The 23,464-nt window shown below is 42.4% G+C and overlaps 1 protein-coding gene across 4 annotated transcripts in view; it reads right to left on the bottom strand.

Moving 5' to 3' along the window:
- The window catches only part of MSI2 (musashi RNA binding protein 2), a 386,104-nt gene that overhangs the window by 17,081 nt on the left and 345,559 nt on the right, over nt 1-23,464 (bottom strand). For 2 of the 4 annotated variants that reach the window (XM_044993537.1, XM_044993539.1), the window contains 3 exons: nt 22,925-22,948; nt 21,648-21,710; nt 3,636-3,812 (listed from right to left, as the gene is read on the bottom strand). In XM_044993537.1, coding sequence (XP_044849472.1) covers nt 3,636-3,812; nt 21,648-21,710; nt 22,925-22,948 — 264 coding nt within the window. The remainder of the gene's footprint in view (nt 1-3,635; nt 3,813-21,647; nt 21,711-22,924; nt 22,949-23,464) is intronic. The other 2 variants (XM_044993538.1, XM_044993540.1) reach the window with 2 other exon arrangements.

The following is a 23,464-nucleotide window of genomic DNA, read 5'->3' as shown; positions in this document are numbered from 1 at the left end:
ATTCATATAGGGAGTCTGTGGCAGAGCTGGGAATTGATCCCGGGTCTCATACCAAGTGCCTTAATCACAAAGCCATCCTTCCTCTCGTAATTTTCCTTTTTAATTGTCACTTTTGGCATTTATTAGTTGTATTTGTTGACTTTTTCCATCGCAGTGCAATTATAAGGAAGGGGCTGGATGTCACTGACATATGACTGGGTACTAAAAAGAATCTGTAGGTCTGTATTGTACCAGGAAGCCCTGGAATAAGCCAGTTCAATTTTGCGGTCGTGAACTTTTATGAAGTAAAGGTAAAAACAATATTTTTGAAACAAACAAACAACCGGAAAAGCTTGAACACAAAGTGATTGATGACTATTTGGGGGCTGCTTTTAAATTGAGATTGTAGGGGTTGATGACTGAGAAGGGGATGGGAAGAACCTATTGGTAAGAGAAAACGTAATCTCTAGTTTTATTGAAGAGTGGAACTAACTTTCTGTCAAAGGCAGCCTGCTAAGCACTGCACAGTTCTCAAATGAGTCTCCAGTGGGAAACAACAAAGCACTAAACATCTGTTTCAAATTTCACTCTTGGAAACAGCAATATTACACAATCGCATCCAGTCTGGGCATAAGCTAGTACTCAGAACAGATCTGGGTCTGTCAACCCCAAGTTACACAAAGGACCCACCAGAATCACATGAAAAGAAACAGCTACAAAAATTATGGGACTTGCAAGCATCCAACTCCCAAGTTGTGATGTTAGTTTGTAAGACCCCAGGTTCTTAGGTCTTGTCGGCATGCAGAGTTGCACTGGTTTAGCTACAGGTGTGATTTTAAGCTGATGTGAACAAACTGGTTCACACCCCTGTGTGGACGTGCCCATTTCAGTTTAAATCAGCAGAGGTTATCAACCTTCTTCTTTCTGAGGCCCCCCCAATGCTATAAAAACTCCAGGCCCCACTTGTTCCACAACAGCTGGTTTTCTGCATATAAAAGCCAGGCCAGCGTTCGGGGTAGCAAGCAGGGCAATTGCCTGGGCCCCCACAAATCTAAGTTGCTCAGGCTTCAGCCCCGGGTGGCAAGGCCTGAGGCCCCATGTGGTGGGGCTTCGGCTTTCTGCTCTGGGCCCCAGTGAGTCTAATGCCAGCCCTGCTTGGGAACCTCCTGAAACCTGCTTGTGGCCCCCCAGGGGGCCCTGGACCCCTGGCTGAGAACTGCTAGAATATATGCGTCACTTCCTGTACTCAGTTACTGGGGAGTCTTGCCAGGCACTGTTAAACAACGGCCACTTCTCACCAGAGGTGGCCACACCTCCTGCGATTCATCTCTGTGCACTGTACAACTGCACAGTTTATTGTACAATTCATGGAGCTAAATCTCCAAAGCTCCCTAGGATGCATTTGGTGCTACAGAAATACAAGTTCATCCTCATTACACTCCCTCCAGATGTATCCTCAGTGATTTCCACATTCCTACATGAATATCTATAGAAACTAGGCTTTTTACTGAAATAATAGGATAGGAAAATTTTTAAAACTCCAATAACGTCAGGACAGTTTTTCTTACTAATAGGATTTTACCATTAAATCATCCTTGTTCCCCTTTAAAGAAGTTTTTTAAACCAACTCTTAATGTGCATGTAACATACTTTTCAAAGTGTGGTTCTCCCAACACCTGATTTACATGAAGGAGCCGATAGCTGGAGCTCACATAATAATCCTAGCAGTTCAAGACATACTAAGAAGGTGGAGACTCATAATGCTACAAAATATTCTGCTGGGAGCAATGACAGGGAGAAAGTAGAGGCTAGCTTATCTGGTGCTTTGTCCTATGAACTGCCATGTTAACACAGAGCCTGCTCACAAATTAATCCAGCGTTGGACAAGAAAGGTCACCACTGAAAGATAAACTCTTTTTCGATAAAGTGTTGAGAAATTTCTAAGTCATGACTCATTATGACATTTGCCTTAGCATATGGTGTATTGCTCTAAGGGGGAGTCAGAATGCCTCTCTGGGAGGGAAGGGAAAGGGCATTAGTTAAAACATGACCAAGTCGGGCAAATAAATGCCACCCGACTCAACTCAGCTCATCCAAATTCAATACATACAAAGAAGTGGGAGGGGGGGAAATGGAGGTTACTTACCTGTAACTGGAGGTTCTTTGTGATGTGTGGGCCCTACCTGAATTTCACATGTGGGGACATGTTCTCGCGCCTGAGTGGGGAATTCTTTTTAAAAGCATAGTCCATTAGCCCACTCACGAGACCAAGACCTCTCCCGTTTCCCATTCTTACTGCAATCCAAACAATCCACAGCAAAGGGGAAAGAGGGCAAGTAGTGGGATACATATAGGGATCACCCATCTCAAAGAACCTTCAATTATAGGTTAGAAACCTCCATGTCTTCCTCAAGTGATGGCCCCTGTGTGTATCCCACACATGGGATATTAGCCAGCAGTAATCTAACAGGAGGTGAGTGCGAGGCCATAGATGTGGTAACTGACTCTAGTACAGCTGTCCGCACAGCTGGATCCGCAGTGGATGTCTGGACCAGAGCGTAATGTCTCCTGAAGGATGGCAGAGAGCTCCAAGAAGCCACCCTACACATCTCTAGTAGGGATACGTCTCTCAGAGATGCAGCTGAAGCAGCTTGCCCTGTGGTGGAATGTGCCCTCACCCCCTAGGGGGTGAATGCGAGCTAGCTGGTAACAAAAGGTAATACAGCCAGAGAGACACTTAGGAAGTCTCTTTGGAGAGGCATTGGCCCACACCACCCTTGATTCCTCCTCAGTTTGGAGCATGAGGAGCGCTATGGCACACGGATGGACAAGCGGACACTGCTTGTAAAAAAAATTCCAGAGTCAGGCGCATGGTGTGTATTCATACCCACGGAGGGACCATCACATGAAGAAGAACTAAAAGATTTAGCCATAAGATTATTGTCCTACATGGAAAACGTGCATGATACATGAATTAAGATCAATCCATTTAAGGCTTTTGGGTACTGTGGAAATAAATTACACCTGATGAGAAAATACACTCTTAAGCACCATTAAAGTGCATAGTATTTCAAAGGAAACAAACAAGGTGAGATATTTACACAGGTATAAAACAGGCATTATATAGATATAGCTATTTCTCTGGACATATGAGCTACATTTAACGTTAGGTAAAAATATATTTTCCTCACGCAGTTGAGAAACTCGCTTAACTAAAAAGTAGAGTTAAAAATTTATGAAAAGCAATAAAAGTCACCCAAACCGAGTTAAACCCTCACATTTCAACTCTCAAGGATAAATTAACTAAGGGCCTGATCTAAAGCCCACTGAAGTCACCAAAAAGACTATATATCTATCCAGGGATTTATATGGTCCTCACCAATGGAGTATGAGAACCTGTTTACCAGCACTCCATAGTATCAGGCTACCATTGACTCCAATGGGTTTTGGATCAGGTCCTCAAAGAGCAGGGATCCCTGACCCTGACCTTAAGGGTTAAAGCAAAGTCAATCAAAAGTTGTGGAATCAAGTAAAGGGCTAAAGTGAAGTTCCATAGCCAACTGTGAACTGACATGCAGGCCTGGTTTTGTGCACCATTAACCAGGTGATGTATATAATCTTTTGTTTCCCCCAAATGAATGAAACGCTATACAAACCTGGGCTCTTAAACTGATCCGGGCTGGGAAGGTGGTGGAGGGGGGAGTTACTCGCTGAAGCAGCGTGCTCACTACGAAGCATCTGAGCCACTCGAGGCCCCATGGAACCATAGTCCGCGTACGATAACGGGGCCCGTTGGTCACCGGGCGAAGAATAGAAACCATAATCGGGGATCCCTGGAGATACAGTGACTCTATCATTGTGGATACTGGATTCTTTCTTATATTAGTCTTTTCAATGTTAAATACTGTGCTTTTGCTTTTTACAATTACAAATATGAGAAATTGAAAAGTAAAATCTGAAGAAGAATTGTGCAAAATGTGATTAGAGGAAATCAAGGCTACTTATTCCAGTCAGTGTAAGCAGAGGCAAGAAAACCTCTAGTTTTAGAGAAACCACCAGATGAATTACTGGACTTCCTCTTCCACAATACATTAGAATGAAATATAGTGTCCCGGTTATTACAGTAAGAAATACATTGCATATAGAGAGGAATAGTTGAAAGCAGAAGTGACCCAACTGGAGCTACCTTCGGTATAATTTATCCATGTAAGCTTCCACTCCCTCCCATTAGAAATATATGTGTATATGACTCTGTATACTGTGTGTGCACGTGTGTATGAACACACACTCCCAAAAGCATGCATCCATCTATCCTGAACAATGCACTTGTATCTACACACTTTATCTAATGACGTACAATCAGAACAAGACTATGCTCTCAGTTACACCAGCGTAAATCCAGAATAACTGTTAATGTCGGTGGAGTTGACCCTGGCACAGCTGAGAGCAGAATCTGGCCCATAAACATTCTGCGCCAGTCTCATTTTAATAGATGTGCTGCTATTCAGAAAGCTTATACGGTTATCTAGAGTACCACACAAGGAGCGGAAAGTGACTTAAGTTTAAAGAAAAGAAATAATGAAATATTCCTGTGTAAACATCTCCTGTATAAATTTTACAAATCAGGCTACACGTTCCTTCCTTCAAGCAGAGCAGATCTGAGACTTTTTAAAAATAATAGCAATAAAAAAATTAACAAGAGGAAATGATTGTTTACTCTTTGCATTACGAGGCCCAAGCTGCCACTAGAAGAAAATGTTCCGAACACCTGCAAACCTGCTGCCCTTCCACAATTATAATTGGTTTCAAACTAAAAACACAAGCAGGCCTGAGCTTGTGACTACAGTAACTGAGAAGAAGAGAATGTGGGGGTTGGGGTGGGGAGGAATAACAGGAAAAGAAAGAAATTACATTAAATTTAACATCTACTGTCTTGTCAGCTGCTGAGCAAAAGAGGCCCCTCGGTATCACGGTATGCCCACACTGCAGTCCAGAGATGTGATAGCTGCATCAAAGCCAGCTTGAGTGTCAAAAGCTATGAAGCCAGGGCAGCATGGGCGGCTGCAGGGGCTAGCCCTGCCTGCCCAGAACCCTGGGTACATACGAGATCATATTAGATCAAGCTAGATGAAAACTTGCTTGGGTACATCTACAAACGTTGCAGAAATGCCTCCTGACTGTAGTACAGACATGCCCTTGGTCTGCTGTGTGGCTAATTAAAGGCTGGCTCCAGTAGCAAAGCAAAGCAAGAGTATGTGGAAAAGCAGCAAACAACTTTCGTGCTGAGAATGAAAAGGTGTGGGCAGCTGGGATAAGAATTAAGCAGAGTGAGCTGCCTAGGAAATTACTTCCTTCCTCCACTTCCTCCCGCATCTCTCTTTTTATAAAATAGTTCTTCCTCGGCTGAAATTTCCTTCTGATTTCATGCCAAGCATTTTCCAATGGTTCTCTCTCACCCAACACCCGTCATTTCCAATCAACTTCCTTTCTTCCAAGCTCCTCTCCACTCTTGCTTTATCCTATTAACCCTGGAGGTTGCTTTCTGCATGTCCATGCTCCCTGACAACGTGTTGATCTAGCTCTAATTTCTGGATGACTCGCTCCCCTCTCCTATCATAAACAGCCACGCACAATTTGGCAGACATTTCCACCATCAGTGTTTATGATAATAACTACACGTGCTTGAAAGCAGCAGGAAATTTTCAATATAACTATCATTAAGACAAAACGCTTTAAATCAAAGCCATTACCCGCTACTGAGACTTAAAGCTCACAAGATTAGGCCGCTTTTTATCTTTATGAAAAATTCATAAAACATGCTGCAAAAACATCTTCCTGCTCGAAGGAGTAAATGATATAACAACATTTAACGCTACCGATACAGATGAAAGTGGATACCAGAGCGGCGCAGGGTTATACACATCAGGGAGATGGCATTCGACAAGGAGCTCTGAGACACGCGGAGAGGGGCATAAACGAAATGGAGGGGGAAAGCTCCCGGCACGACACTCAAACATCACATTCCCGGAGACAAGTGGCCACCATTTGAAGATGTTGCTGGTTGACTGTCAGTTTTTTAGCATAACATATTGAACGAGTTCATGTTTTGAGGGCAAGGCTGAATCTACAAAACTGGGTTCTAGAGGGAGACTTTCCCGAAGTTTCGGGGGCATTTGAATTGGGGGGTTCCATGAGCATTTTCATCTGAGGTTTTCATTGAGCTCCCGCTCTGGTTCTCTTAGGTGCTTGTACAGACAGCTAGGATAGAGGGATATACGTACACGGCCTGCGTTTTCAAATGTGACTAATGATTTTGGATGCCTCCATTTTTAATTGCCCACTAGATAGACCATAAAAGACCCTGATTTTCAGAAAGTGCTGAGCACTTGCCTCTGAAAATCATGCTCCTTCAAGGTCTCTCAGGCTGGGCATCCAAAACCACTAGTCACTTCAGACAACGTGTGCGCGTGTCTACACACTCACATATACATACGTAAGTTAATATCCCCAATAGTGCCAAGCGTTATAGTGCTATAGAGGTCGGAAGAGAGAGACGACTCCTCTTTCACAAGGGGTAGCTTCCATTCATTAATATTTATATAGTGCTTTCAAGGTGCAAAGAGCTAGGTAGCGTTTGAGAGTCAAGTGCTGTAGCTGGATTTTAAAAGGAGTTGGGTAATGTTACAGATTGTTTGTAGTTACAGAAGCTAAAATAATAGGCAAGCAGATCTCATGTGTCAAGACATGAGATGAACACAAGCAGCCATCGGCATTCAGAGATCGTTTTGCCTTCCTCTAACACATCAGGTATCGCAATATGCAGAAGCAGAATTTGCTGAAGCAGAGTAGGTCAGCCATTCACATCTGGTATGCTGTCTGTGTCAGTGGCCAATATGCAAATGTTTCAGAGGAAGGTGATAAGAAAACGTCATACACCTGGCTGATTGGGCAATACTGGTTAAGTTGGGGTGGGGCAGAGACCTCCTTCCTGACCCCTCTGGTAATCAAATGGTGTTCTGAAGCATCAGATTTGATTATCACTCAGCATGCATGACTGCAGAGGTTATTGCTGATCATAACATTATCCAGACCCTTTAAAAATGCAGCTACAATATTTGATTATAATACTGCTTCTCATTCTGCATCTTCAGAGCCCTGTAGCAACATTAACTGATTAGTCCCCACCACCTTGGTGTATTGTTATCCCCATTTTACAGGTGAGTAAAGAGAGGCTAATGACCTGATTTACAGAGGTGCTGTGCGCCTGAACTCCCATTTGCACTCATGGGAGAGAGCCTGGTTTTCAGAGGAGCTAGATACCCAAAGTGTCTAGCCAAGGGCACACAGGCAAGTCAGTGGCAGAGCCTGAAACAGTCTGCAGACTCTCCTGGCTCTTAGTCCCATATTCAGATCCATTAGAATATGCTGCTTCTCTGACTTGCTGCAGTAGTAAACATCACGGTGCTACCAAGTCCAGCCTCCTCCAAATCCATTTGCTACATATCAACAGTCTTATATAGCTATGCTGCTAGATACAGTATGCTCTTTTTTGTGATCAGGCACCAGAAGCTCTAAATCCTTCTGTGTGTATCTTCACCCACAGAATATCGCTTTCTGCCAACGACCGACCGCTGCCAGATACTTTGCTCCCTGCCTGGGGCACGTTTCCTAAGGACTGAAATGTTTTAGTCAAACTGAAGTCTCTGGGCTTAATATACAGGTATCTGGGTGAAAATGAATAGTCTGTGATATATAGGAGGTTAGACTAGATGATCTAATAGTCACTTCTGGGCTTAAACTCTATGAAATTTCAAATTCAGATCAACAATCAAACCAGAGAATCTCCTGAAGATAACAAGATTGCTACATACAGGTATGCTGGAGGGTCACGACATTATACCCAGGAGCTCACAGATAACCAGTCAGAAGATGCTTAAGACAAATATAACATAAGACAGCAAAGCAAACAGTCCGACAAATATAACAATAGATTCTGTTCAATAACTCTAGGGTGGAGATTTACAAGTTGCAGCAAATCTATTCAGCCTCTTCTCAGTATGCTTAAAAAGCAGACATCCTTCTGCGGGACCCTCCCACACCAGACAGGTCCCCCAGTTCATAATTGAAAGCCTGTGATATTTTTCTGTCAGCAAGTTCAGTCCTGTCCCTCAAAAACCATGCTTTGTTGTGTCTGCCTCATACGTCACCACCGCCATGGGTTCTACAATCAGAGCTGTGCTGGTCAGGCCTGAGATAAAGTGACACCCAGCTCTTTCTCCTCTGCAGCTCTACTGGCCCTACAATAAAACCTTGGGTTTGTCAGTAAAATAAGCAGCTGTGCATCCAGAAGGCATTGAAGGAGCTGATCTCTGCAGTAACAAGGTACCATTTGTATGGTATTTTCTATCTGCAGTCACAGGTCAGGGGGTGTCCTCTCCCTGCAGTCCCTTTGGCAGTAGCTTTGCACATCAGCATATTGCAGGGATAACAGCAAAATGGCGGCATGTGGTGTAACGGTTGCTAGGCATAGCAGTTAGAGCTAGAACTGATAAAGCGTCAGAGGAATGGTATGCTCCGAAACCCTATGCACACTACAGGCACAGTTATAAGCTCAAATCCACACCTAATAATGATCCAAACCATATTCAAAAACCAGATAGAAACTAACCGGGGCCTAGCTACATGACAATTACAACTACAGGCAGGGACCCAGTTACAACATGACCTCCCCCGCCCCCGACTCTTTTCCACACATTTCTTTTGGTGGAGCGGAGATGGAACTTTGCCCGTTCCCTATGCTGGGCTAAACTGAAGTGCAGTGAAGTGCAAGCCAACTGAAGTGCAGATGCACTGCATAGCCAAGCCTATGCTATGTTATCTGAGAGTCAGGCACACAACCCGTCTGACGTCACAGTAAAATGGCTGTAAGTGGGGGGTAAATCCATGGTTGCAACAAGAAGAGGTGGTATAAAAGTCTCTCTGTATGCGGTAACTATACTAGCAGCAACTACTGTTGAGCACCGCTGTTGTTAGCCTGTTTCAAGCCTTAGCTTGGATATGGGCCTGTTAGAATGATGCTGGAGTATTAAAAATACTTGACGTGCACTGATTTGCAAAAAGACACAAAATACAATCTATTCAAGCCTGTCTCTTCTGAGTCCGTAATTACGTGCCACGAGAAATAAATACGTTTCTCGGCTTAACTGTAATTTTTTTGCGAGCGATCAATATTTATTGCCTAATCACATTTTCCATATTGCAAGTTAATGGTGTCACTCTCACATGGGGCCAGAGTACTACACAGAGGCCATGCAAAGCTTCACTTGTAGAAACTGCAATCAGGGAGCCAGCTCTTGTCGCAGCCTTTACAAAAGGATTTCCACTCGAGCGGCTCATCTTTAATCATTATAAAAGCACAGAAGTTTAATCCATTTTTGATGTAAGCACTAATAGCTTTGTGTCCTTGAAGTTCAAAGTGGTCTTCGTGCATGTCGCTAATTAGCCGAGCAAGCAGCCATTCAGCTCCCTCTCATGTTTCTAATTAGATCCTTAACAACAAACAAATGTCAACCTTACAAAGGCTGTGCTACATTCTCCTCCATTAGTTAAACAGTTTGGGAGGGATGCAGATGCCATTTTTCCCACTGGAACATCTTGCACCCTAGTCCGACACCTCATCTAATCTCCGGGCTGGACGACGTCACTTGGTTAGGCTACCGTCGAGCGACGAGGCCAGTGACGTCTGTGGCTTGGATGCACGTACCGGTTAGCGGGGCTGAGGCTACAAACCTGGCTAGGCAGACATTTTGCATTATAAGGGAAAGGGAGACAGCCCAGAATGCTCGCTGCTCTGCTGTGACACGTCAAAGGGGCAGGATGGAGGACAGAGCGGCAGCTTGGGTGAGTTCCAACAAAATAAACACAAGGATTGAGAATACTTAGGCCTTGTTTACACTTCTTTTTTGGTGTGTTTGGTCGGGGGGAATCTCCCACTGATAGCAGTGACAGGGCTCAGGTGGCTGCTGGCCCAGTGTCATCTATATCTGTTCTGAGCAGAGGAGGGTGACCAAGTGATAAAGATGCCAGTGTCCGTACACTACTGCTAGCAGTGCTGAGAGCTGCTCAAAAGAGCCTATCCTACCTACAACCACCACAGTTTAGTAGGTGGCAGGTTGGTTGATCAGACTGTATGATGCACGTTTGATTTGTGGAAACACCCTCCCTCCACCCAAAGTTGCCACAGCGTCCCCTCCACTCTTCTGAAGTGATGCCACATCTGAGCAGAGAGGGACTCTGGGAAACAGCAGCCCAGGACACATTTTGTCTTTACTATGGCACTTCCAAGGAGCAGCACAAGTAACGGAAGGGATGGGGCCCGTGCTCCATCAGTTTGATAGCTAACTCAAAGCCTCCAAAGCAGACTAGAAAGCCACAACTTAAACACAGGGCTTCACTTGCCAAGGATTCTGCACACATGTGCACGTGGGAGTTCAATCGGGCACATGGCTTGCAGCATCATCACCAGATCATTTCATTACTGTCCATATACTGCACCAAAACAGCTCCATAGCACACACTCTCATGGCTTCTCAGTTAAACCAAGGCAGCCAAATAATAATAATCATTTATACACATTATATATGCAAATAAATTCTGACTTTTCAGTTACTTTACAAACAGGTGCCCGTCTAATAGTGCGGGAATTTAAAGTTAATTTAAATTTAGATACTTTATGCTAAATGCTCAGGACTGTTTGCTTTCACTTCTACTGCACCTTCCCCACTCTCCTCCCTCTCCTTTGGATAACTGTAATGCCTTTACATTTCAAAAGAAATTTACTTAGATTTTAGTTCATTTAGGTTGTAAACTCTTTGGGGCAGAGATCAGCTCTGTGTACCTGGGACATGACACCTAATATTGACATGACTGTAATACATGATGAGGTTTTCCTCTCCTTCTAACATGGTACTGCAATGAAGCGTTTATCATGAGATAAAGTAAATGGCTCTTTTCTGATTTCAGCCCTTTGGCTTCAGAGCTGGTGTTTTCAAATGTGCCTAAGGAAGTTAGGCACCCAACTCCCTTTGAACGTAACTTCCTTTGAGACCCTTTGCAAATCTCAGACCAGATTCCTTTCTTGGCGCCCCCAAATCAACTCTCAACGCTCCCCCATCCTTTATGCTCTTTTACAGTGGCTGATTAAGACTCCAATCCTGCAAATGCTTTCGGAAGGTGGCTGTGGATCGCCCCACTGACTCAACCCAATAGGGCTACCTGTGGATGTCAAGGGACAAATGCAAATGTTTGCAGAACCAGGACCTCAGGTTGAATCCTGTGAAGTGCTAAGAACCCTGAGTTCCCATCAATTTCAATGGGTGTTGAGTGTGCTCAGCACATTGCAGGATCTGACCCATCTCATATTTTCAGGGGAAAGTCCTAAAAGACTCGGCACATGCCTGTCCATGTCTTAGCCTTTACTGACATCCTACCAAGAGGCAAACGGGGGAAAAAATTACCTGCGATCTTGCTCCCACATGAAATTCTTTACTAATAATTTTGCTATTTAAAGTGAGGAAAGAGCAAACCTCTCTGGCATGATCGCCTCTTATTGGCCGATAAGAAATCTGTCACTACTTATACCATGGGCAACCACATTTGCATTAATTGTTTATCACAGCCTGGACAGACCTTTTATTAATATTAATGAGTAACTGGAAACAAAGGGCCCCTTTATTTTTAGCCTACTCTAATTGCGTAGTAATTACTCATCTACAAAACAAATGAGCCGAACTCCATTGCCATGGCAACAGAAACTTCGGCCTCCCACTGTAACACATTAACCGGCTATCATTTCTGTTAATTTTAAATTGAAGCCTTTTGTACAATAACAGGCAGTGGAAGAGCCAAATTAAAACAAAACTGGGACTTCATTTTACTGCATATTTTAATTCACAGTAGTAATTCACATTTTGCTCCTAAAGCATCTCCTTCATACACACACATACCTATGGATCACTATATGGAAACATCCCGGACTGTACAGAAAAGGGAAAGGAATTTTTTTAAAAACCCAGCCTCCTCCTTCTACCAGGAGTTTACACAAGACATAGGTATTAAACCGATTAGAATTAACTAGCCAAACAGGTATATGATATTAAGCAATGATGGGTGACGCAACTGCACTGACAGGTAAGCAAAAGAAAGTCATTCCCAGAGAGAAGCTACAAGAGACCAATCCAAACAATTAAGCCAGAGGTTCTGAAACTCCTTCATAGTGCAGACCACATTTTAACAGAGAAATCGTCTCTTGGAAACCCTCCCATTCTAGTCACGCCTGCATTTGTTTAGTTGGAAAAGTAACATGGTGTTAGGAAAGTACTCTAGGCTTCCCCCTTTAATGCTATTCTGCAACTGGAAGTAAGGAGAAAGCAGCACCATGCGATCAAACAGCTCTGCGTTAAACTGAGTAGGAATCAGATGTTGTCCTTATATGCTGCACGTTTTCCAGGCGAGTTGCCCACATAGTATTTTGCCCTTGGTACCATAGGTTGTAATTTCAGTTTTCTATGAGCAAAAGAGACAGTGAGAGGACTTAAATGGGGGGTAGGGGTGCGGCGTTATGTACTCTGAACAATGATGCCTAAAGAAGAAGGAGCACACTGATGTTATTCTAGGACACCAGGAGGAGTTTTTCTAGCCTTATAATGCTTAGAAGTTTCTGAACTGTTCCACATGAACGCTGCCATTGACATTAGAGAAAATGAATCTCCGACTGAGGGGCCTTATCCAGCACCCATTGAAGGCACTGGGTATCTCTCTAGCATAAGGGCAAAACACTAGCGGTGACCACATAGGCTCCATCATTAGGTCCCCTTTAAGGCAATGGTTGTTTGCCATGACACTTGAGACACAGCCCTTAGGGGAGAGTCACTGGAGACCTAGAGAGGTTTCTAAAGAAAAACTGAAACCAGCTGAGTGAAGTCAGGGCATAACAATAATCCTTTGCACTCATGTGGCACATTCCCACAAGGTGCTTTGGCTACGCCAATTGTATCTCATCCACCCTCACAGGTAATATTCCGCCCATCATACAGAGGGGGAAGACCGAGGCACAGAACGCTGAAGTGACTTGCGCATAGTCACACATTGATTCAGAGGAATACAGCCATTGGTTCTGGTCCTTTGCTGCAATTACCAGACAACACTCCTCAAATGAACTTGCTGTCTGACTTTTTTCCTCAATAGTGTAGGTCCGTATATCTAAAGTTAAATTTGCGTTAATGCCAAGGCAGACGAATACAGAAGTTTGCTGTAGTGAAAAGACCTCTGTATCCTTTTTTACTTGCCTGTATCTCAAACAGAAAGACTGTCTCTGTATTCACTGTATTTAACTTCCTACTGCATTTTGGGGTCAAATTATTTGAAAATACTAGTGTAAAAGCTTGTAAAATGTGTGTGGTTTGCACCTTTAGCAGCTACTCCACATAGACGGTATCCAGCTCAATTTGTACTGCCCTGTTAGGTCATGATTTGGCAAGATTTTTAAGCATATGCTTAACTTTAAACATGTGAGTAGTTCCATTTAAATCAACTGGTCTATTCATATGCTTAAATTGAGGCACGTGCTTAAACACTTTCCTGAACTGGGGCCTGACTGCTGAAGGTCTTCATTTCAAACCGTGCTGATAACTCATGAAAGGGTTTGTTACATTATGTAAAATAAAGCTGCATTCCAACAACCAGGAGCTTTGTCCCTAAAAAAAAAAAAAAAAATCAAATGACATTATCTGGCTGTTCCAGCCCATTGCTAGAATAGAGTAAAATCTACTTGTCAAGCGTAAAATTTTCAGTGCTCTGAAACAGAAACGTTTTCCTGAATGCGTGATTAGCCTGTTTGGATCACAATACAGTTCAAGCTTATGTGGAGCCACCACTTGGCGTGTGTCAAGAGAGGCACCCTGGCAGCCAGAATGATCTCTGTGGACAAGTGTTTTCCCATTGAAAATAATTCCACTGATTGAAAAGACCATTAAAAGTTAGCTACTACATTCATTAAAGATTAACTCATGCTGTACTTAAGTCTGTACTTCAGAGCTGGTCACTAATTGCACTGGAGATGATTTATCAAGTGCCCACGATTTTCTATTACAAAGTTATTGATTAAAGCTGATGTATTTTAACCACAATAGACTTCAAGCAGGAGCCCAGTAAAATGACTAGAGCCAAGGTCAGTGCCTGGCAGCAGCAGCAGATTATTTTAAATTTACTGAAATTTTTATATGGCTGCGTAAGAGGTTCAGTCCCTCAAGGATAAATAAAATGTTTCCAACAATAAAATAAGATAAACAGGTATTTTGTGGGGTTTGAGCACTGGAAGGCACTTCCAGGCGTATGTTTTCTATAATGGCTTTGAAATTATCTTGGATCAACGTATGACTTTAGACCCGTAATAGAAATGATTCTGCTTTAATTCCCTTTTTAAAACAAAACAAAACAACCCCGCGTCCTTCAGGGAAGTAATTGCAGAGCACATAAAATAGCGAGGAGAAGAGAGTTGTCACTAACAAGGCCAAAAAAACACCTCTCAAGGAAATGCACAATGACCTCATCTCTACAGACGTGTTGCATACGCCAAGAAGAAAATGGAGTATTTACCCTTCAGACATGTGCTTATTCAGTGCAGAGTTTGGTTTCTTTTACTCCTATTCCTATAACAGGAGACATTTTCCTTTTGTTTGTATTCAACTGTTTAATCCACATGATAGAATAGATCATTTAACCTACTGGGAATGGAGGATTCTTACAGCAAGTACACACATTATGTAGGTACAAAATGGTGTGGGTTCTTCAATTTCATGCCTTCTTCTCAGACCAGCATTTTCAGATGCAGCCTTAATATTATAAAGATGAGCAAAGGATAAAAATCTTAAGCAGCTGCTAATTTTTAGATGCATCAACTCTGCAGAGTTCCAGTTGCCAGCCTCTGTCAAGTAATTACTGGATCTTCCAGTGGAGTGAGACATTTCAGCCTGCTTCTTTTTCCCAGGTGGTCTGCTTGTTAGGTTCTGGTTTTTCAGATTGCATGGCTTGGATTAAATTTTATGTACTTTTATATAGTAAAATAAAAAAAGGAGTGCAGTTCCATTTGAGCTGTCACTTCAATTGAAAATACCCTAAATCGGCCGTATGAATTCCAAGTTGGTTCATCATTAGATTGTTCAGCTGTTGGTCCTTATGACATTTCAGCGTGTTGATCTAGATTTCCCTCATTCCACACACACAGACCAACTGTTGTCCCACTATTTTATTACTATAATTTGCTAACACAATCAGTGCTTAACGACAAGACTAAATATTTTTAGTGCCCCTTATTTAAGTGTAAGACACGGATTTCTACACCCTCTGCAATTTGCCGCTCAGCTAACTTTTAGATACATTCCTCATTTCATCACGTCTTTCACATTAAACAGTGGGTCCCCGTATCTCTGCAACAGATTGAAATCTAAGGGGTAAATTATTTCCCGCTCTCCCTTTGATGCATAAATGTTGCAACTCTTCACTAGCAATAAGAGAAATTTTGTGCACCATGCATCCAGCGGACAGTCTAGATGTCTATAGGATTGTGATTGTGTCAACTACAACCAAGAAGTTCTTTGGCTAATTTACTTTTTGCTCTATCAGAGGTAAGGAGCAGATACAAATTCTTAATTGCATCTTGAAAGCACATTCAAGATACTTTTGCTGAGATAAGTGTCCTGGAGAATACATTGAACATACTCAGCAGACTATGAATGTGCTCAAAACTAACATTTAGGCCACAGGAAGAGCTCCTGACTCTATTGGAGGGAGGTGGGGGGAGTATGAGCACTGTAGGGGAATTTTTCTACTCCCAGCAGGATATTTTCTGACAAACAACAAACTAAAATGGAAAAAAAAGTGTAATTCAGGACTTGAATTACCAGCTGTTAAATCTAGTCACTGCTGCTTCATTTTGAAAACAATTTAAAAAGTTAAGTGCATAAAACTGGGTGCAAAAAGCAAAGACATTTGTTGGCTCAATGGCAAAGATGATGAACTTGTCTTTTACTCCTAATGCTGGTATTTATGAAATGTTAAATCTTAATTTAAAAATGTTCCCTTAAGCCCAGTGACATGGCAATGAATACAAACCATGACTAGCACAGAGTCTGTTGCATAACAAGATTTGAGGTTTATGACCTAAAAACAATTCCCTTGTGTCTCAGGAGAGTCTGGTAGGAAGCTGTTTTACATACATTATATTATTTAGCTATCCTATGGGGTGGTTTGCATTTTGTACAAACGGTTTAAGACCTCCAAAGAATGATTCTATGGGCTAATGCAGACAGTTGAGGGATTAATGAGGAAATCATGATTACAAATGATTTAAAACAAAATCTTAATTTTCTAATACAAACTAAAATAACAGAACATCCTGTATTTATAGTCAAAGAACTAATTCCCAGGATTTTTAATTTGAAAAATAAGGTAAATTTACTATCAACATAAAGAGTATGTGTGAGTTCTTGTGGTAGGAAAGGATGTAGCTTAGCTACAGCCATGTTCAATTTATAAATTCAGATAATGGGGTTTAACAAATACAGTACTATGGATCCAAGCCTTTCGGAGTACACTGGTTTCTTGATAGCCCTACTCTTCCAATCAAAGCAATGCTATGCTTTTGACTGACACTCTATTTCAAGTTGATGATACCTATAATATCAACTCAACAATGCATGTTCTACAACTACATCTACTGCTACCAGTACGACTACTACAGTGCATGCATTTAATTCAGTCCCACAGATACATACACTCTAAGAACAGGCAAGGGGAGATGTGAAATGTTTTACGGTACGACAGGTGTTTTGTTTTTTTTAAGTAAGGGAAATTAATAAAAACATAAAAAAAAGTGTACAAAAAAAAGGAGACATTTCTCAAGAGTTGATATGAGTTGTTTCTTGAACCGTTTCATCTGAACAAGCAAAAAACATGCAACCAGCTGCTACTAACAAGAAGCTGGACACTGAGAGAGGATTAAGAGGTGTGGACAAACCTTCCCGCTGAGCGCGCTCAGAAGCGTGTTTGAGAGGAGGTGTGCACGTCCGAGTGTAAGAGAGGCCGGAAAGAATGCCTCAGAGACACCCTCTCTCACAGCAGCCCCAACCAAGCAAGAGAGAAAACAACAAAAACATAACTGCTCACACTCACCATCAAGGTCAGTAGCTCACGTTACTAGATTTGTTACAGCTGGCAAGTATAAAGTACAGTAAGGGGTTGTTGGGGGCTCAGGGTTCAAAGGCAGCATTTGCAGTTGGAGACTGGCAAGGTGTTAGGGGTGGGGGCAGGAGAGGAAAGAGGTATATACCCTTAACTCCAGACCACAAGAGAGTCCTGAGCCTTCGCTGTTTCATACCTCTTGTCATCATTGATACTGGGCAGAGTGGGTGTAAAATGTTGCCCTTCTGATTTGCTAATGTTTTTGCCCCCACTTTCAACGACTGCACAAGGTGTCAAGCAGTGAAGAATCAGGCCCGTCGTATTATTATTTTATTCTCCACTCATCAGGGAGGAATAGTTAATGCTAACAAGCTGGGGAGCACACTAAGACTATCGGGGGAGGGACCCAACAACTTTCTGCCAAATTTTATTTTGTTTTCCATTTTTTCTTCCAAATTAATTCCTACCCTCCCAAGTGTAAGATAAAAATGTTTCCCCCCCCCCGTTTTCCGTTTTTTAAACAGCACTTACAAGACAAAAATGATTATGTTCAAAATATGCCAGGTGAAATTAAAAGAAACGTGACACTGATAGTGAAATTGTCTAGGAGGAGTTTGCAGCATTCAGACTTTCAAGCTTGCTAATTTTACATGGCCCAGGTCCCAATTCATTAAAAAAAAATACAAGGAGGGATGAGTTTATCAAAGCCAACTAGAGGATTTAGCCACACAGCTCCCACGGAAGTGAATGGAAACTGTATGGATAAATCTAAGTCAGTTTAGAAAAATTTCACCCATTGCTTCTACATGGGGGTGTTGGTTAGGTGCATGATTTATAAAGGGAAGCACCAAAGCATAAACCTCCCAGTCTGGGAGAAGAGTTTAGCAAGTGAGAATTTATGAATGACACTGAACACAAGGACAGGGAAATGTCCCTTTCTACTGATCACAGGAGTTACTGTTGCAATTGGTACCTGACCTTATTCCATCTAATAATAGTAATTGGTGGTTGTATTCCCACAACCAGAAATATAACAAAACAAAACAAAAAAATAAAGAAGGACAGAAGGAAACAGAAGCCCACAATGTGCAGAATCACAAAAATGATTACTGACCAAAATAGGTTCATGACATTAACACAGCCGACATGCAAGTTAACTGCACCCGAGGCTGAAATAATCTAGGCATATTCTTTTGATGATTATTAAGCAAACATGCAAATTTTCCACAGTACACATAAGAACAGCATCTTAGGTTACACAGCAGTCATCAATGCCCGGACAACAGGGTGATGGAGCTTTAGAAATGCACTAGACAAAGTCTTGCCTGGAAGTGTGCATGCATTTTGGGTGCTGAACAGGTCTTAGTTTGCTTACGGTCCATATTTTTGAAAGAACTCAACTCCCTAAATAAAGTGGCCAGGCTTTTACTGGGAATGCCGGGAGCTGCTGAACAGCAAACACTTCTGAAAATCCTGCCACTCTGTTTAGGTGTTTGAATGGGAGCTGTTGGTGCGGAGATCTTCGCAAAAATCTGGCACTAGAAATGTTCCAAGATTCATGTCCAAAAAGGCAGCTATATAAAAAATGCATTGAAGTGAACACGAAAGTTCTCGGAGCGCACTTAAGTTCTGATCCCGCAAACATTTATGCATTTCCATAGCTTTACTACTGTAAAGAGCCCTCTTGAAATCAATGAAACTACTCGTGGGAGTAAAGTTAAGCACATGCTTAAGTGTTTGCAGGATCAGGGCCTGAATATTCAAATGAATTGGCACAAGTGGAAAGTGGAGCTCTGGTTTATCCACAAAGAAAGTATAGCAGGGGCAGCACAAATAGAACCGCCCCAGTAAGGTGCTGTGGAATAGCGTGTGTGTGTGTGGAGGGGGGGGGGGGGTTGTTGCCCATTCGTTCTCTGGTCACTTTACTCAGACTGACAACAAAAGGAAGCCAATGAGTGCCAGTTGTGCTGCATTCTGCATTTTTAATCATAAAAGCATATGAGGGGATTGTGCACAAATGCAAAAACATTTTTCTTGTAATGAATCGGGCCCATACACTGTAAGATGAGATTTATCATACTCCATTGCTCCTGAATACAATTCACTACCATTGCTGTATGAAAGTGACAAGCCCAAGATGCCCTGTTCAACAATTCTCTTTAGATGGAAATGACTGCAAATAAAACACCATCGTTCCATAGAACACATTTCACTACAAATGTAAACAGCCTCTAGTTTAAGAAGTTTGACGATCTCTTTCTTCCTCCTTGAGATTACGGGTGAGGTTGGTGAGTTTTGTTGGTTTGTTTTGGGGCACGTATACAATTTTGAGACTTGAAAGGCATTTCCAAACTCCATACTGCTCTTTAAACTTGCCAGGAAGGGTGGTGTTAATTTAGGGTTAGATTTAGTTTCGTATTGCACGTTCAAATAAAAATAATAATAATAAAAAAAAACACACTAAAAAACCCCAAATGATTTCAGGCACAGAATTGATTGATGCTCAGCTCAATTTTAAAGGGGAACCAAAAGCACTCTGATTAAAAAAAATAATAATAATGGAAGCAACGTTAATCTAGCCAAACCCTCTGCGCCTTGCTAAGGGGCAACTCACCAGGTCTGTTAGTACTTAAAACCTGAAGGGCAAAACACGAGGAAGAGACAGTGACAATTAAGTCAATTTTCCTCAATTCATATGTGAAATCAATTTTTCTTCTCTTTAAAGACAGGTGGGAGGGAGAAAGAAAGAGAAGGAAAAATATTCCCACAGCTGTCTGGCAAGTCACCCCTTAGGCTTTCTCCACATGCCACAAAATAAAACTGGTACAGATGATCCTTTGTAGCCCCGCAAGCAGTGCCAGTTTGCATGGAACGGAGTTCTCCTGACATCTTACTTTGGACTCCACAGAATTAGGGTCTCACTCAATGCATATTTGGGTGCTAGTGCTCAATAGCCTTTTTTCTTTTTCTTTCTTTTCTTTTTTTTTTTTAAGAGCCTAACTAGCCAGCGTAGAAGTTCCATACAGGTCACTGAAAACCTCTACTCTAGGATCAAATCATGAGTAAGCTGGAAACATTCTTTGCTGTGTGTCTTATGTGTACAATGCTGAGCAAAACCGCACTGAAGCGGTTGGGGAGTTGAATGTCAGGTAGCAAGAACGTTTTCTCCCTAGATGTCCCTTCGTCATTAGCAAGAACAAATGGTAAGATGAATGCACAGGATGATACATAAATGTTAAGTGTACATGTGAGAGCTGGTAAATCTACTGAGAAGGCATCACTATACCCTTTGTTCTTGCTCAGCGTTTACTGTTTTGAGTCACCACTGTACAATCAAGACACAGGATAGTATGCAGACACAGAACAGGGTGTGCTGGTAAGTTAACAGCCCACTCATGACTGTACTGAACATTTAATTACTTAAGCAAAGCGCTAATTCACATGTTTCCCTACATTGAAATTCTAGGGTAATAACTGTAATTGGTAACAATTTATTTATTTCCCTTAAGGGGGGAAAAATAAGCGTTTGGAGGGACAGAGAGAAAAGCTTTAACATTTCTCGTGAAGCTTAGGCCGCAGTTTGCAGTAGGTAACAAGAGCAGTAGTCTGAGAAACAAAAACGAAGCTTTAAATGGCAGGCAAATTAAAAACGATACTTTGGGAACCAACAATACAATTCATGTGCTTTCAGCAGGGCCACTTTGATTTGGCTCCAGGTAACGTTTATTGATTGCCTTTACTTCAGGCAGCATTTACAGCTGTACCACCCCAATTAGAATTCAAAGGAAAGCAGATCTTGAGTGCACATATGAACATTTTAGGATCTCTTCTAATATACTGTAGCAGATGTGATGCTTTTGTCTCCAGATTAACAGGAAGCTCTGCTCTAGTAACTCACCATCCTGGTAACCAGCTAGTTCCAGGGGAAAGAATACTATTTTGTTGGGAGGTGAGGCCAAGAAAGTTATTTTAAAAAATAAATCCATAGGACGACTTGCCATGATGTCTTACTGGTGGCAATCGTTCAAGCCACAAATCTGGGTGGCGTGGTTTGAGCTCGCAGCCACTGGAGCGTTAACTGCAGAGAGCAAATGCTGCATTGTTAACCCAGTGCAAACGTCACATGAGAAATGAAAACTTTTTTTGTGTGTGTCCTTTATGATCTTCAATTTAAAATAAATAAATGAACAATACCAACGCACCTCCCTCCCCAGGTTTGACAGTTCTTATGTAAACCTCCTGTAAGGTGCTCCAGGCCTCGTGGCCTCTACTTGTCATGTGAGGTTTTTTTTCAGGTCCCCAGGATAAGTGTGAGGAAAATCAGAGTCATGATGGACAGCTGCAGCCACACAGAATACCGACAGAGTGTTTACCTTCCCCTGCATTCTGAGGGTATGCCATGTAGCCGCCGCTTCCACCGGCCCCCCTACCTGATCCTCTTGCTGCTGCCACCGCTGCTGCTGCTACTGGTCCATAGGCTGCTGCCGGAAAACCTAGCCACGGAAAGAAGGAGAAGGGTAAAGGGAAAAATCCAATGAACAGCAGGTGTAACCAAACAAAAAAAGGGGGTGAGGGGAGGGGCAAAATACTATACTACTTTTGGGGGCAACTATGGTCCTATTTTCAAAAGGGGTTGGTGATTTCGGGATCTGATTTGAGGAACCTTAAAAGAGCCTGATTTACTGACAGAGCTGAAAATCAGGTCCCTTTATGGTGTGCCTACTTGGGCATGCAAAATGGAAGCACCTGTGGCCTTCTTTTGAAAATCCTGCCCTAAATCCTCTGCAATGAATTTCAATGTCTGCATGCTCTGATGATGCCTTTTTATCCTGTGCATAGGTCTTCTGAGCCACTGCGAGTTTTAAAGGCAAGATACTGGAGTGAATTAATTCACAGAGACAGCTTGTAGGATGTGGTTTATATCTTCTTGCTTTCAAACTGTTAGGGCTCAGATCAGTTTGCAAAACAATAAGGATACGTTGATTTTATTCTTTGCTTATTTGCAAGAGGAAAGCAATATGCTGATTTATAGACAAGAGAGTAATCAGAATTACAGGAGGGTCCTTGTTTCAAGATCACAGGTTTGCTGGGATAAAGGAAAATTTTTTCACTCGGATGCATTAAAAAAAAAAGCTTTCTAAAGCAAAACAGCAGCATATCAAGGAATTTCAGGTACCATGTCCTGATGCAGGGGGACTGTGAAACTGCAGAAAAATGAGCTGCCACTAGCAACATTTTGGTTCCTAATTTAATTAATTTAAAAAAATCTGCCAGAGACACTGGATTTTTTTTTATTTTAAAGTAAGCAAAGACAGGGAAAAAGGTGATCAACAAAAACACCAGATGCCCTTGCTGCAAAAGACAGCAAGAGGCTCTGAAGGATTCCTGGTCTTTGCAGAAGTCCAGCTGCTCATATTAGTTTTGATGACCCAAGACAGGGCAAACTTGTCGGGGAACACAGCTTCTGTGCCACACTGAACAGACCACAGAAAAACAACTGAGACTTGAAAGAAGCAGAAGAGAGCAGAACAAACTAGAGAGAGAGAGACAGAGAGAGAAAGAGTTCCAGATAAATCAGCAAACTACAAGCCCACTAACTCTAGTGCTATCATCCCAGCTACATGTAACCAGGGAAAAAACTGAACAAAGAACAGCTAGGCTAGAGTGACTCTAAGCTACTTTAAAACATCAATTAAAAAAGACATACTTGCATTTAAATACGGTAATAGGGCTGTTAGGGGGGAAAAAAAAGTCTATGTAAATATATGTACAGCTACCTCAGGCTACTGTCTGCGCCTGTTCCCAACATACAGAACATGTGCACAAACACAGCAAATCAAATTATTCAACACTGACACGAGCCTGTTTGCTCTTATGATGATGCTGAAATGTTACAAACACAGAAGAGTGAGACACCCAGCAGGATTTATTTGGGGTGATAGGATCAAAAGCCTTTGGGCTTGGCTACACTTACAAATTTGCAGCGCTGCAGCAGGGTGTGAAAACACACCCTCTCCAGCGCTGCAAATTGCGGCGCTGCAAAGCGCCAGTGTGGTCAAAGCCCCAGCGCTGGGAGCGCGGCTCCCAGCGCTGTACGTTATTCCCCACAGGGAGGTGGAGTACGGACAGCGCTGGGAGAGCTTTCTCCCAGCGCTGGCGCTTTGACTACACTTAGCGCTTCAAAGCGCTGCCGCGGCAGCGCTTTGAAGCGCTAAGTGTAGCCACAGTCTAAGTCTAAGTCTCCTCC

This window comes from Mauremys mutica, chromosome 19, assembly GCF_020497125.1.
Source record: "Mauremys mutica isolate MM-2020 ecotype Southern chromosome 19, ASM2049712v1, whole genome shotgun sequence".
Classification (NCBI taxonomy): Eukaryota; Metazoa; Chordata; order Testudines; family Geoemydidae; genus Mauremys; species Mauremys mutica.
Note: the sequence above shows the minus strand (reverse complement) of the source record. Positions and strands in the feature narration are given on the sequence as shown.